The sequence below is a fragment of the Scyliorhinus canicula genome, chromosome 9 (assembly GCF_902713615.1).
Source record: "Scyliorhinus canicula chromosome 9, sScyCan1.1, whole genome shotgun sequence".
NCBI lineage: Eukaryota > Metazoa > Chordata > Chondrichthyes > Carcharhiniformes > Scyliorhinidae > Scyliorhinus > Scyliorhinus canicula.
The window spans coordinates 115,389,153-115,404,826 of NC_052154.1; the positions used below are offsets into that span (position 1 = coordinate 115,389,153).

The window sequence follows — 15,674 nt, forward strand, 5'->3', positions numbered from 1 at the left end:
AGTTGAAGCTTTCAAGAGTGAGGTTGTTACATTTTTGTTGGGGTAAGGGCATCAGGTGGTGTGCAGCACGGGTGGTAAACCTGAGCTGAGATGCAAACCCACCATGATTTATTGGAATAGGGGAGCTGGCACGAGGGACTGAATAGCCTATTTTTCTGTCAAGAGTAATGTGCACTCAGCCCTTCATTAGCTGGACCCCAAAGAACAGGTTTAAATTTGGAAATGTCCACACTGGTTTTAATCTGAGACAAGTTACAAAACAAAACGCTATAATGTTCAAGTAATTGAAGGTAACATTTTCACCTCCAAGGGTATGAAGTGCTCCCTGAACAAAACCTCTCTCAGCCAGCCTGACAGGGAAAGACCCTGCCATCTAGCAATCAGGCTCATGTTTAAAGGACTGCATTAGTTCCAAAGGACCTTGACTGCATGTATTTTTTTTGCTAGCCGCATTGATATTTCATAGCAGCCTCTACCTGTGCTCCAAATTTTACACACAGATAAAGTCTGCAAATCCTTGTCAATTCAAGCACATCGAAGGAAAATACATATAGATTTAAGATCTTCTATCGCTGAAAGAAATTGCCTCATATGTGGTGTGCAGACATGATAGAGATGGAAGTCTTATTTGGTTTTTAGGGAATTGCTTTCTTGGTCATTTTTAGTCTCATGCCGATCTCTTTCTTTCTTCCAGACCTGAGAAACCTACAGTGTCCAGTACAACTGCAGGTAAGGACAACAACATTTTATTGCTCCCTGGGATTCTTTTGCAGAAGTTTTAACTGAAATTGCAATGCTTTGCTACATCGTTCCAAATCATGGCCAGTGCTGCATTTTTGCATTCACTGGAGTGCCTTTTCCAATACAATGTTGCTCACATGATCCTTTCCCAATGTGCCCTCAATACTTTTGTATTCCTTACGTTATGGTGGCATAAACACCAGACTATTCCTCACGTTACTATATCATGAGCCCTGGTGATTTGCTTCCTTTGGTGTATCTATGAAACTGGAATATTACAAACTTTAGAACATAATTTACTTGGCTGTATATCTTCGACAATAGAAATATCAATTCTCCTTTTGTGTCCAAAATAACGAAGAAGCACAACCACTGCAAAGTGACTTTGGTGTACCATTACCCTTCTAACTCAGTGCATTGAAGCGTAATATATTGTGCTATGACTGTGATTTAAAGTTTAACATTCCAGTGTCACTGGAGTGTCCCTACAACTTGCACTCTCGCTAACACTGGAATTTCTCCCATCCTGCACTGTCACTAACACTGGAGTGTCCCCCAACCTGCACTGTCACTAACACTGGAGTGTCCCCCGCCCTGCACTCTCACTAACACTGGAGTGTCCCCAGCCCTGCACTGTCACTAACACTGGAGCGTCCCCTACCCTGCACTCTCACTAACACTGGAGTGTCCCCCAACCTGCACTGTCACTAACACTGGAGCGTCCCCTACCCTGCACTGTCACTAACACTGGAGTGTCCCCTACCCTGCACTGTCACTAACACTGGAGTGTTCCCTACCCTGCACTCTCACTAACACTGGAGCGTCCCCTACCCTGCACTGTCACTAACACTGGAGTGTCCCCTACCCTGCACTGTCACTAACACTGGAGTGTCCCCTACCCTGCACTGTCACTAACACTGGAGTGTTCCCTACCCTGCACTGTCACTAACACTGGAGTGTTCCCTACCCTGCACTCTCACTAACACTGGAGTGTCCCCCGCCCTGCACTCTCACTAACACTGGAGTGTCCCCTACCCTGCACTGTCACTAACACTGGAGTGTCCCCCGCCCTGCACTGTCACTAACACTGGAGTGTCCCTTACCCTGCACTGTCACCAAACACTGGAGCGTCCCCTACCTGCACTGTCACTAACACTGGAGTGTCGCCTACCCTGCACTGTCACCAAACACTGGAGCGTCCCCTACCTGCACTGTCACTAACACTGGAGTGTCTCCAGCCCTGCACTCTCACTAACACTGGAGTGTCCCCCAACCTGCACTGTCACTAACACTGGAGTGTCCCCAGCCCTGCACTGTCACTAACACTGGAGTGTCCCCTGCCCTGCACTGTCACTAACACTGGAGCGTCCCCTACCCTGCACTGTCACTAACACTGGAGTGTCCCCTACCCTGCACTGTCACTAACACTGGAGTGTCGCCTACCCTGCACTGTCACTAACACTGGAGTGTCCCCCAACCTGCACTGTAACTAACACTGGAGTGTCCCCAGCCCTGCACTGTCACTAACACTGGAGTGTCCCCCGCCCTGCACTGTCACTAACACTGGAGTGTCCCCTACCCTGCATTGTCACTAACACTGGAGTGTCCCCTACCCTGCACTGTCACTAACACTGGAGCGTCCCCCGCCCTGCACTCTCACTAACACTGGAATTTCTCCCATCCTGCACTCTCACTAACACTGGAGTGTCCCCTACCCTGCACTCTCACTAACACTGGACTGTCCCCTACCCTGCACTGTCACTAACACTGGAGTGTCGCCTACCCTGCACTGTCACTAACACTGGAGTGTCTCCCACCCCGCACTGTCACTAACACTGGAGTGTCCCCCGCCCTGCACTGTCACTAACACTGGAGCGTCCCCTACCCTGCACTGTCACTAACACTGGAGTGTCGCCTACCCTGCACTGTCACTAACACTGGAGTGTCTCCCGCCCTGCACTGTCACTAACACTGGAGTGTCCCCCGTCCTGCACTGTCACTAACACTGGAGTGTCTCCCGCCCTGCACTGTCACTAACACTGGAGTGTCCCCCGCCCTGCACTGTCACTAACACTGGAGTGTCCCCTACCCTGCACTGTCACTAACACTGGAGTGTCGCCTACCCTGCACTCTCACTAACACTGGAGCGTCCCCCGCCCTGCACTGTCACTAACACTGGAGCATCCCCTACCCTGCACTCTCACTAACACTGGAGTGTCCCCCGCCCTGCACTGTCACTAACACTGGAGCGTCCCCCGCCCTGCACTGTCACTAACACTGGAGCATCCCCTACCCTGCACTCTCACTAACACTGGAGTGTCCCCCGCCCTGCACTGTCACTAACACTGGAGTGTCCCCCGCCCTGCACTGTCACTAACACTGGAGTGTCTCCAGCCCTGCACTCTCACTAACACTGGAGCGTCCCCTACCTGCACTGTCACTAACACTGGAGTGTCCCCTACCCTGCACTGTCACTAACACTGGAGTGTCTCCAGCCCTGCACTGTCACTAACACTGGAGTGTCCCCCAACCTGCACTGTCACTAACACTGGAGTGTCCCCCGGCCTGCACTGTCACTAACACTGGAGCGTCCCCTACCCTGCACTGTCACTAACACTGGAGTGTCCCCTACCCTGCACTGTCACTAACACTGGAGTGTCGCCTACCCTGCACTCTCACTAACACTGGAGCGTCCCCTACCCTGCACTGTCACTAACACTGGAGTGTCCCCCAACCTGCACTGTCACTAACACTGGAGTGTCCCCAGCCCTGCACTGTCACTAACACTGGAGTGTCCCCCGCCCTGCACTGTCACTAACACTGGAGTGTCCCCTACCCTGCATTGTCACTAACACTGGAGTGTCCCCTACCCTGCACTGTCACTAACACTGGAGCGTCCCCCGCCCTGCACTGTCACTAACACTGGAGCGTCCCCTACCCTGCACTGTCACTAACACTGGAGTGTCCCCTAACCTGCACTCTCACTAACACTGGACTGTCCCCTACCCTGCACTGTCACTAACACTGGAGTGTCGCCTACCCTGCACTGTCACTAACACTGGAGTGTCTCCCACCCCGCACTGTCACTAACACTGGAGTGTCCCCCGCCCTGCACTGTCACTAACACTGGAGCGTCCCCTACCCTGCACTGTCACTAACACTGGAGTGTCGCCTACCCTGCACTGTCACTAACACTGGAGTGTCCCCCGCCCTGCACTGTCACTAACACTGGAGCGTCCCCTACCCTGCACTGTCACTAACACTGGAGTGTCGCCTACCCTGCACTGTCACTAACACTGGAGCGTCCCCTACCCTGCACTGTCACTAACACTGGAGTGTCGCCTACCCTGCACTGTCACTAACACTGGAGTGTCGCCTACCCTGCACTGTCACTAACACTGGAGCGTCCCCTACCCTGCACTGTCACTAACACTGGAGTGTCGCCTACCCTGCACTGTCACTAACACTGGAGTGTCTCCCGCCCTGCACTGTCACTAACACTGGAGTGTCCCCCGCCCTGCACTGTCACTAACACTGGAGTGTCTCCCGCCCTGCACTGTCACTAACACTGGAGTGTCCCCCGCCCTGCACTGTCACTAACACTGGAGTGTCCCCTACACTGCACTGTCACTAACACTGGAGTGTCCCCTACCCTGCACTGTCACTAACACTGGAGTGTCCCCTACCCTGCACTGTCACTAACACTGGAGTGTCCCCCGCCCTGCACTGTCACTAACACTGGAGCGTCCCCCGCCCTGCACTGTTACTAACACTGGAGTGTCGCCTACCCTGCACTGTCACTAACACTGGAGTGTCGCCTACCCTGCACTGTCACTAACACTGGAGCGTCCCCTACCCTGCACTGTCACTAACACTGGAGTGTCCCCTACCCTGCACTGTCACTAACACTGGAGTGTCCCCCGCCCTGCACTGTCACTAACACTGGAGCGTCCCCCGCCCTGCACTGTCACTAACACTGGAGCGTCCCCTACCCTGCACTCTCCCTAACACTGGAGTGTCCCCTACCCTGCACTGTCACTAACACTGGAGTGTCTCCTGCCCTGCACTGTCACTAACAATGGAGTGTCCCCCGCCCTGCACTGTCACTAACACTGGAGTGTCGCCTACCCTGCACTTTCACTAACACTGGAGCGTCCCCTACCCTGCACTGTCACTAACACTGGAGTGTCTCCCGCCCTGCACTGTCACTAACACTGGAGTGTCCCCCAACCTGCACTGTCACTAACACTGGAGTGTCCCCCAACCTGCACTGTCACTAACACTGGAGCGTCCCCTACCCTGCACTGTCACTAACACTGGAGTGTCCCCTACCCTGCACTGTCACTAACACTGGAGTGTCCCCTACCCTGCACTGTCACTAACACTGGAGCGTCCCCTACCCTGCACTGTCACTAACACTGGAGTGTCCCCTACCCTGCACTGTCACTAACACTGGAGTGTCCCCTACCCTGCACTGTCACTAACACTGGAGTGTCCCCCAACCTGCACTGTCACTAACACTGGAGCGTCCCCTACCCTGCACTGTCACTAACACTGGAGTGTCCCCTACCCTGCACTGTCACTAACACTGGAGTGTCCCCCGCCCTGCACTGTCACTAACACTGGAGCGTCCCCTACCCTGCACTGTCACTAACACTGGAGTGTCGCCTACCCTGCACTGTCACTAACACTGGAGTGTCGCCTACCCTGCACTGTCACTAACACTGGAGCGTCCCCTACCCTGCACTGTCACTAACACTGGAGTGTCCCCTACCCTGCACTGTCACTAACACTGGAGTGTCCCCTACCCTGCACTGTCACTAACACTGGAGTGTCCCCCGCCCTGCACTGTCACTAACACTGGAGCGTCCCCCGCCCTGCACTGTCACTAACACTGGAGTGTCGCCTACCCTGCACTGTCACTAACACTGGAGTGTCGCCTACCCTGCACTGTCACTAACACTGGAGCGTCCCCTACCCTGCACTGTCACTAACACTGGAGTGTCCCCCGCCCTGCACTGTCACTAACACTGGAGCGTCCCCTACCCTGCACTGTCACTAACACTGGAGTGTCCCCAGCCCTGCACTGTCACTAACACTGGAGCGTCCCCTACCCTGCACTCTCACTAACAATTTTATTTATTTTATTAATTTGTGGGCCGGCATAGTGCCCGTATCTAATTACTGTTGACTTACAGCTGAGTGGCTTGCCTGGCCAATTCAGAGGCTGTCAAATGTTAACCGCACTGCTCTGGGTCTGCCGTCTCATGTAGGCAAGTCATCTGCACCTTCTACACCATAATCCCAGCCAAGCTCTTATCAAAGCTACAAAACCTAGGACTTGGCTCCTCACTCTGCAACTGGATCCTCGACTTTCTGATGCACAGACCACAATCAGTAAGAATGAACAACAACACCTCCTCCACAATAGTCCTCAATACCGGGGCCCCGCCAAGCTGCGTACTTAGCCCCCTACTATACTCCTGTACACACACGACTGCGTGGAAAAATTTGGTTCCAACTCCATCTATAAGTTTGCTGATGATACAACCATAGTGGGCTGGACCTTGAATAACGATGAGTCAGAATACAGGAGGGAGATAAGTGGTGCAGCTGCAACAATCTCTCCCTCAATGCCAGCAAAACTAAAGAGCTGGTCATTGACTTCAGGAAGCAAAGTACCGTACACCCCCTGTCATCATCAACTGGGCCGAGGTGGAGATGGTTAACAGTTTCAAATTCCTCGGGGTACACATCTCCAAAAATCTGTCCTGGTCCACCCACATCGACGCTACCACCAAGAAAGCACAATAACACCTATACTTCTTCAGGAAATTAAGGAAATTCAGCATGTCCACATTAACTCTTAGCAACGTTTACAGATGCACCATAGAAAGCAACCTATCTGGCTGCATCACAGCCTGGTATGGCAGCTGCTTGGCCCAAGACCGCAAGAAACTTCAGAGAGTCGTGAACAGAGCCCAGTCCATCTCACGAACCTGCCTCCCTTCCATTGACTCCATCTACACCTCTCTCTGCCAGGGGAAAGCTGGCAGCATAATCAAAGACCCCTCCCACCCGGCTTACTCACTCTTCCAACTTCTTCCATCGGGCAGGAGATACAGAAGTCTGAGAACACAGACAAACAGACTCAAAACAGCTTCTTCCCTGCTGTTACCAGACTCTTAAACGACCCTCTTATGGACTGACCTTAACAGTACACACCTGTATCTTTCACCTGATGCCGGTGTTTATGTAGTTACATTGTGTACCTTGTGTTGCCCTATTATGTGTCTTCTTTTATTTCCTTTTTTCATGTACTTAATGATCTGTTGAGCTCCTCGCACAAAAATACTTTTCACTGTACCTCGGTAGACGTAACAATAAACAAAATCCGAAAATCCAATCCAGTATGGATGGCAAATCCCATTTCCCAAAGGCCTAAATGATCTTAATGGACCAAATCTTTTTTTTTAGTAAAAATCTGGTAGTTTCATGGTTACCATTACAGACACAAGCTTTTTTTAAATTCCTGATTTCTTTAATCAACTGAATTTTAAACTCCCCAGCTGCCTTGGTTGGATTTGAACTTGTGTCACTGGATCATTCGTTCAGGCTTCTGGACTACTGACACATTAAAATAACCAAATCCTTTACTCTGTAGTATCGTAGCACTGGTGTATCACTTACCCTGCTGTATCTGTAATACTGCAATGTCATTGACACTACAATGTTATGTACAATGCTGTATCATTTACAATGGTACATCAGTTCCCCTGCTGTGTCCAGAACACTGAATTAGTACAATGCTTCTGTTTTGTATTGGTATACCCTACTGTGTCAGTGCAGTCGTGTGTAATTTGTGGTGCCGTGTCAGTGATTTGAAGTGTAACTCGCTCTGCTGTGTCAGTAGCACTGAATTATCAGTGGCAATGTTCTGTCTGTGATGCAGTTCATTCCTTTGCTGTGGAAGCAGATCAGTTTTGTAATATAGAATGCAATATCAATACTGCTGTTGCATCAGTAAAGCTAACTGTGCATTGTGGCACATGAGGGAACTTTGTGGGGTAAATACTGAAAATGGGGAATTACTGATGGAAATCACCGAGTCATGGAGATGTCATTTCTTTCCTGACGAGATGTAACTGCAGGAAGCCCCTCTGCAGCTGTTGCCTCTAGTTGTCCCATGCTGTCACGTACCTTTACAGTACATATTTCACCAAAAGTTGTGCTAAGGTTTGCAACAAAAGTTTATCCTGCTGAAAAGGGCGACCTGCTGCCGAAACTGTTCATCTTGCATTCATCAGGTCAAACACAAGAATGCCAAATTTCAAACCATCACAATTTTTACGACAGAAGGAAAGGGAGCTGATCGGTTGGCAAATCGGCTCTGATTGGCTGAGTCATTGCCATGGAGAGTGCAACATGGAACTGTAGCTCTGGGTAATTCAAAAAAGGAGTCAGGCTCAAACATATTCCTTTTGTTTGCAAAGAACGGATCTCTGCATTATGTCGCTTCTGGCAAACGTAAATGAACCATACTAGAAGCTCAAATCTATTGTTTTCAACTCTTTTTTAGTGTAGCTATCAACACACTCCGGATTGTTCCATATGTGCTGTCCAATTGCTGAATCACATCTAACGGTAGATGTTTTGCAAGCACGGGCTGGTTGGTTACAGTCTGTATTCTGCCTATTACAAACAAATGAGGGAACAAACTGTTTGATTGTATCTATTTCATAGAATTTACAGTGCAGAAGGAGGCCATTCAGCCCATCAAGTCTGCACCAGCTCTTGGAAAGAGCACTACCCACACCTCCACCCCATCCCCATAACCCAGTAACCCGACCCAACACTAAGGGCAATTTAGCATGGCCAATCCACTTAACCTGCACATCTTTGGACTGTGGGAGGAAACCGGAGTACCAAGTGGAAACCCACGCACACACGGGGAGAATGTGCAGACTCCACATAGACAGTGACCCAAGACGAGAATCGAACCTAGGATCCTGGAGCTGTGAAGCATTTGTGCTAACGACTATGCTACCATCCACCCCAACCGTAACCTGTTAGTTGGAGAAATAAAACAGAGCAGAGTGAGAGAAAATCAAGGCAAAATTCAGACAAGCATGTGGGTTTAACCACAGTGATAGGGTTAACGATTCATGTTCACTGCTGTGAAAAAAGACAGTTTCTTGCAACTTGTGATAAATGTCACATCTTTGGCTCAGCTTCTCAGTTTCTAACCAACATCTGAACTTGATTTCTTTCACCGGTCCATCCTCATTCCTGTCAGTCTGAAGTTAAGTCATCCAGATATTTTGATTTCTGTTGGCGAACTCAGAGTTGAGATTGGAATTTTTGGCGGACATTCAGAGTCTCTCGAATGCCTGCAAAACCCTACAAATGGTTGCAGCCTCGGCCCTCCCCATTGCTTGTAATGGACCAATCTCAGTTCTGTTTCAGCTTTTGAAGTTCTGAAAGTGAGGTTTTCACCATGTCTCCTTGGGTTGCAATTCAAGGGTGTTAGACCAATCTTGTCTGATGACTAACGCACAGTGCCAAGAGCAGGGGTTCTTTGGGGTAGTGTCCTCAGCCCAACTTCAGCTGCTTCACCAATAATCTTCCCTCCAAAATAATGTCAGAAGAGGGAATGTTGACTGATTATTGCAGTGTTCAGTACCATTCACAATTTCTCAGGTAATGTAACAGAATGTGCCCATGGACTGAAAGACCTGGACAACATACAAGCTTGGGCTGGCATGTGGCAAGGAACATTTGCACTGCACAAGTACCAGGCAATTGGCACCTCCAACAAGGGAATCTAACCATATCCCCTTGACATGAAATGGCATTATCATCACGTAATCACCCATCAAGATCCTGAGGGTTGACCTGAAATGTAACTCTTGTGAGATGTGGGAATTCAGGGACCCTTCCAGCGTCCCTGGCTCCTTACTCTGCAAGAAGTGTGTCCAACTGCAGCTCCTGTTAGACTGCTTGACGGCCCTGGAGCTGCGGATGGATTCACTTTGGAGCATCCATGATGCTGAGGAAGTCGTCGCTAGCATGGGGAGGATGAACAGCCAGCTGTCATGGTGCATATAGGCACCAACGATATAGGTAAAAAACGTGATAAGACCCCACAAGCTGAATTTAAGAAGTTAGGAGTTAAACTAAAAAGTAGGACCTCAAAGGTGGTAATCTCAGGATTGCTACCAGTGCCACGTGCTAGTCATAATAGGAATGCCACTCTAGATAAGATGAATGCGTGGCTTGAGAGATGGTGCAAGAGGGAGGAATTCAAATTCCTGGGACATTGGAACCGGTTCTGGAGGAGGTGGGACCAGTACAAACTGGACGGTCTGCACCTAAGCAGGACTGAAACCAATGTCCGAGGGAGAGTGTTTGCCAGTGCTGTTGGGGAGGGTTTAAACTAATGTGGCAGCGGGATGGGAACCGATGCAGGAAGTCGGAGGGAAGTAAAGTGGTGACAGAAATGAAAGGCAGGAAGTGGAAAAGTGAAAGGCAGAGAAACCAAAGTCAAAAATCAAAAAGGGCCCCAGTGCAGGGTACAGAGACTGTGGAGAATTCCGTAATTGGTTCCAGTAAGGCTAAAAGAAATAAAACACAGAGTGTACAAAACATGACTGGACAGATGGTCTGAGAAAGCAGAGCAGAGAGCAAGGGATGTCTAGATGTAACTGCATTTATTTGAATGCAAGAGGTCTGACAGGCAAGGCATATGAACTCAGGGCATGGATGGTTATATGGGACTGGGATATTACAGCGGACGACACAAAAGTTGGTTGAATTGCGAATAGCGATGAGGACTGTCAGAGGATACAGCAGGATTTATATTGTTTGTAGACTGGGGCAGTGAGATGGCAGATGGAGGTTAATCTGGACAAATGTGATGTAATGCACTTTGGAAGGTATAATACAGGTAGGGAATGTACAGTGAATGGTAGAACCCTCAAGAGTATTGACAGTAAGAAGAGATCTAGGTGTACAGGTCCACAGGTCACTGAAAGGGGCAACACAGGTGGAGAAGGTACTCAAGAAGGCATATGGCATGCTTGCCTTCATTGGCCGGGGCATTGAGTATAAAAAGTGGCAAGTCATGTTGCAGCTGTATAGAACATTACTTAGACCACATTTGGAGTATAGTGTTCAATTCTGGTCGCCACACTACCAGAAGGATGCGGAGGCTTTAGAGAGGGTGCAGAAGAGATTTACCAGAAAGTTGCCTGGTATGGAGGGCATGAGCTATGAGGAGCGATTGAATAAACTCGGTTTGTTCTCACTGGAACAACGGAGGTTGAGGGGCGACCTGATAGAGGTCTACAAAATTATGAGGGGCATGGACAGAGTGGATAGTTAAAGGCTTTTTCCCAGGGTAGAGGGGTCAGTTACTAGGGGGCATATGTTTAAGGTGCGAGGGGCAAGGTTTAGAGGAGATGTACGAGGCAAGTTTTTTTTTTTTTACACAGAGGGTAGTGGATGCCTGGAAATCGCTGCCGGAGGAGGTGGTGGAAGCACGGACGGTAGTGAAGTTCAAGGGACATCTTGAGAAATACATGAATAGAATGGGAATAGAGGGAGACGTACCCCGGAAGTGTAGAAGATTTTAGATTAGACGAGCAGCATGCTCGATGCAGGCTTGGAGGGCCAAAGGGCCTGTTCCTGTGCTGTACTGTTCTTTGTTCTATTACTGAAACATGGCTAAGGCAGGGGCAGGACTGGCAACTCAATGCTCCAGGGTACAGATGCTACAGGAAAGATAGAACAGGAGGTAAGAGAGGAGGGGAGTTGAGTTTCTGATTAGGGAGAATATCACGGCAGTACTAAGAGGTAATATATCCGAGGGTTCGCCCACGGAGTCTATATGGGTTAAACTGAAAAATAAGAAGAGAAAGATCACTTTGATAGGGTTGTACCACAGGCCTCCAAATAGTCAGCGGGAAATTGAGGAGCAAATATGTAAGGAGATTACAGATAGCTGCAAGAAAAATAGGGTGGTAATAGTTGGGGACTTTAACTCCCAACGTTAACTAGGAAGCCACAGCATTAGGGGTTTGGATGGAGAGAAATTTATTGAGTGTATTCAGGAGGAATATCTCATTCAGTATGTGGATGGCCTGACAAGAGAGGGGGCAAAACTTGATCTCCTCTTGGGAAATAAGTAAGGGCAGGTGACAGAAATGTTAGTGAGGGATCACTTTGTGACCAGTGACCATAATTCCATTAGTTTTAAGATAGCTATGGAGAATGATAGGTCTGGCCCAAAAGTTAAAATTCTAAGTCAGAGCAAGGCCAATTTTGATGGTATTGACAGAAACTTTCAAAAGTTGATTTGGGGAGTCGGTTGGCAGGCAAAGGGACAGCTGGCAAGTGCGAGGCTTTCAAAAGTGTGTTAACCAGGGGTTCAAGGTAAGCACATTCATTTTAGAGTGATGGGCAAGGCTGGTAGAAGTAGGGAACCCTGGAGGACTCGGGATATTGAGGCCCTGGTCAAAAAGAAGAAGGAGGCATATGACATGCATCAGCAGCTGGGATCAATTGGATCCCTTGAAGAGTATAGAGTATAGGAGTAGATTTAAGAGGGAAATCAGAAGGGAAAAAAGGGGACATGTGATTGCTTTGGCAGATAAGGCAAAGGAGAATCCAAAGAGCTTCTACAAATACATAAAGGGCAAAAGAGTAACAAGGGAGAGAATAGGGCCTCTTAAGGATCTAAAGGTCATCCATGTCCGGATTCACAAGAGATGGGTGAAATACTAAATGAGTATTTATCATCGGTCGTTACTGTTGGATGTTAGGGAACTTGGGGAAATAAATAATTATGTCTTGAGGAGTGTACACATTACAGAGAAGGAGCTGCTGGAAATCTTAAAGCGCATCAAGGGAGATAATTCCCCAGGAGCCGGTGAAATGTATCCCAGGACATTGTGGGAGGCTAGGGAGGAAATTGTGGGTCCCCTAGCAGAGATATTCGAATCATCGACAGCCACAGGTGAGGTGCCTGAAGATTGGAGGGGAGCAAATGTTGTGCCTTTGTTTAAGAAGGGCCTGGGAACTACAAACCGGTGAGCCTAATGGATAAGTTCGGGATTCTAAGAGACAGGATATCAGGCATTTAGAGAGGTAAGCACTGATTAGGGACAGTCGGCATGGCTTTGTGAGTGCAAAATCATGTCTCTTGAATTTGCTTGAGTTTTTTGAAGGGGTAACCAAGAAGAAAGATGAGGGCAGTGCAGATAATATTGTCTGCATGGACTTTAGCAAGGTTGTTGCTTAAGGTTAAATCTCGCAGGATCCAGGGTGAAGTAGCCAAATGGATACAAAATTGGCTTGACAACATAAGACAAAGGGTGGTTATCGAGGGTTGTTTTTCTGGAGGTCTGTGCCCAGCAGTGTGCCTCAGGAATCAGTGCTGGGTCCACTGTTATTTGTATTTGGATGAGAATTTAGAAAGTATGGTTAGAATGTTTGCAGATGACACCAAGATTGGTGGCACAGTGGATAGTGAAGAAGATTATCTAGGATTGCAACGGGATCTTGATCAAGTGGGTCAGTGGGCCGATGAATGGCAGATGGAGTTTAATTTAGATAAATGTGAGGTGATGGATTTTGGTAGATTGAATCGGGGCAGGACCTACTCAGTTAATCGTAGGGAGTTGGGGAGAGTTGTAGAAGAAAGAGACCTTGGAGTACAGGTTCATAGTTCCTTGAAAGGCCAGTCACAGGTGGACAGGGTGGTGAAGAAGGCATTCGGCATGTTTGATTTCATTGGTCAGAACATTGAATACAGGAGTTGGGACATTTTGCTGAAGTTGTACAAGACATTAGTAAGGCCACACTTGGAATACTGTGTACAGTTCTGGTCACCCTATTATAGAAAGGATATTATTAAACTAGAAAGAGTGCAGAAGAGATTTACTAGGATGCTACCGGGACTTGATGGTTTGAGACATAAGGAGAGGCTGGATAAACTGGGACCTTTTTCGCTGGAGCATGGGAGGCTTAGGGGTAATTTTATAGAGGTCTATAAAATATTGTGGGGCAAAGATAAGGTAGATAGTCAACATGTTTTCCCAAAGGTAGAGGAGTCTAGAACTAGAGGGCATAGGTTTATGGTGAGAGAGGAGAGAGACAAAAGGGTCCAGAGGGGCAATTCTTTCACAGAGGGTGGTGAGTGTCTGGAACAGGCTGCCAGAGGCAGTAGTAGAGGTGGGTACAATTTTGTCTTTTAAAAAACATTTAGACAGTTAGATGGGAAAGCTGGGTATAGAGGGTTATGAGCCAAATGCAGGCAATTGGGACTAGCTTAATGGTCAGAACTGGGCGGCATGGACAAGTTGGGCCGAAGGACCTGTTTTCATGCTGTAAACCTCTATGATTCTACGCAACAGGATCAGCCATATAAATGCTGTGGCAACAACAGCAAGGAATTATGTTGGAAGTAACTCACCTTCTGGCTCCCCAAAGCAGTTCACCATTTATAAGGCACAAGTCAAAATATGTGTTCAAATACTCTCCATTGGCCTAGATGAGAGCAGCTCCAACAAAACTTAAGAAACTCGACATTATCCAGGACAAAGCATTCCAATCTGCCATCCTAAAAAATTAACTCTCAGCACAAGTGGCACACATTGGCAGCAGGGTGTGCGATCGATATGTTGCACTATAGCAATTTACCAAGGCTCCTTCGACATCGCCTTCCAAACCTGCAAACTCTACCACCTTGGAGGACAAGAGCAAAAATGCATGAGAACACCCAGCACCTTTACTTTCTCCTGTGAGACATGCACCATTCTGACTGAATTGCCCTTCCTTCATTGTCACCGAGTAGAAATTATGGAACTCCATTCCTAACAGCATCGTTGTGCTGTCACCACACAGATTGCAACAGTTCAAGAAGGCGGCTCACCACTACCTCCTGAAGGGTCATTCGGGATGTGTAACAAATGTCTGCATTTCCAACAAAGCTCACATCACATGAATGAATAAAAAGCGCAAGGTCCCTCTTTGCCAAAGGGAAAAGACCATTGGATTTCTCCTGCTCCTTGCCTTGTGCCCCACGCCTAGTACGCTGTGTCACCCATCTGGCCGAGAACCAGTTGAAACATCAGGAATCTGAGAACCAATCAGCTACAGTTAGTGTCTGACTAGCAAGATATCAGGCTAACTGGTCTGTAGTTTCCTGTTTTCTCTCTCATCTCCTTTCTTAACTTCTAATACTCTGGAACCTTTCAGGCTTCGATGTAATTTTGGAAAATTATAACCAGTGTATTTTTTGGAACCCTAGGAAGTAAGTCCTGAGGATTTATCTTAAGTTGCTCCCAATATTTTTTCCTGCTAGTATTAACTACATTCAGTTCCTCATTCTTATTGGCCTTTTTGGTTACCATCTATTCCTGGTATTTAACTTCCATTGTGAGGACAGGCACAAAATATTTGTTCAATATCTGTACCATTTCCCCATTCCCCATTATGATTTCTCCTGCCTCTGCCTCTAAGGGACCAATGTTTCTATTAGCTACTCTTCCTTTTTACATACTTGTATAAACTCTTACAATCTGTTTTTGTATTCCTGGCTTGTTTGCTCTCATTCTATTTTTTTCCCTTTTTTATCAGCCTTTTCGGCCTCCTCTTGCTGGTTTCTGAAACACTTCCAAACCTCAGACTTACCAGTGTTCTTTGCAACATTATAAATCCCCTCTTTTAATCTAAAATTATCCCTAACTTCCACAGCAAGCCACAGGTGAATCTTTCTTGCTAAGTTTTTGTTTTAATGGAACATAGTTTTGTTGTAGCAATGCAGTTGGTCGCACTCTTGCCCTACAACCCCTGCATGTTTGATCCTCAGCAACAGATCCAAATTTTCAAATCAACATTATTCTAGTCCTGCTTGCACGTATAGGCTGATT

The 15,674-nt window shown here is 47.9% G+C and overlaps 1 protein-coding gene across 7 annotated transcripts in view; it reads left to right on the top strand.

Annotated features, from left to right (window-relative positions):
- dgkza (diacylglycerol kinase, zeta a) overlaps window positions 1–15,674 on the top strand; it is a 922,143-nt gene that overhangs the window by 833,009 nt on the left and 73,460 nt on the right. For all 7 annotated transcript variants that reach the window (XM_038807436.1, XM_038807432.1, XM_038807431.1 and 4 more), the window contains one exon: window positions 695–729. In XM_038807436.1, the coding sequence (XP_038663364.1) occupies window positions 695–729 (35 nt within the window). The remainder of the gene's footprint in view (window positions 1–694; window positions 730–15,674) is intronic.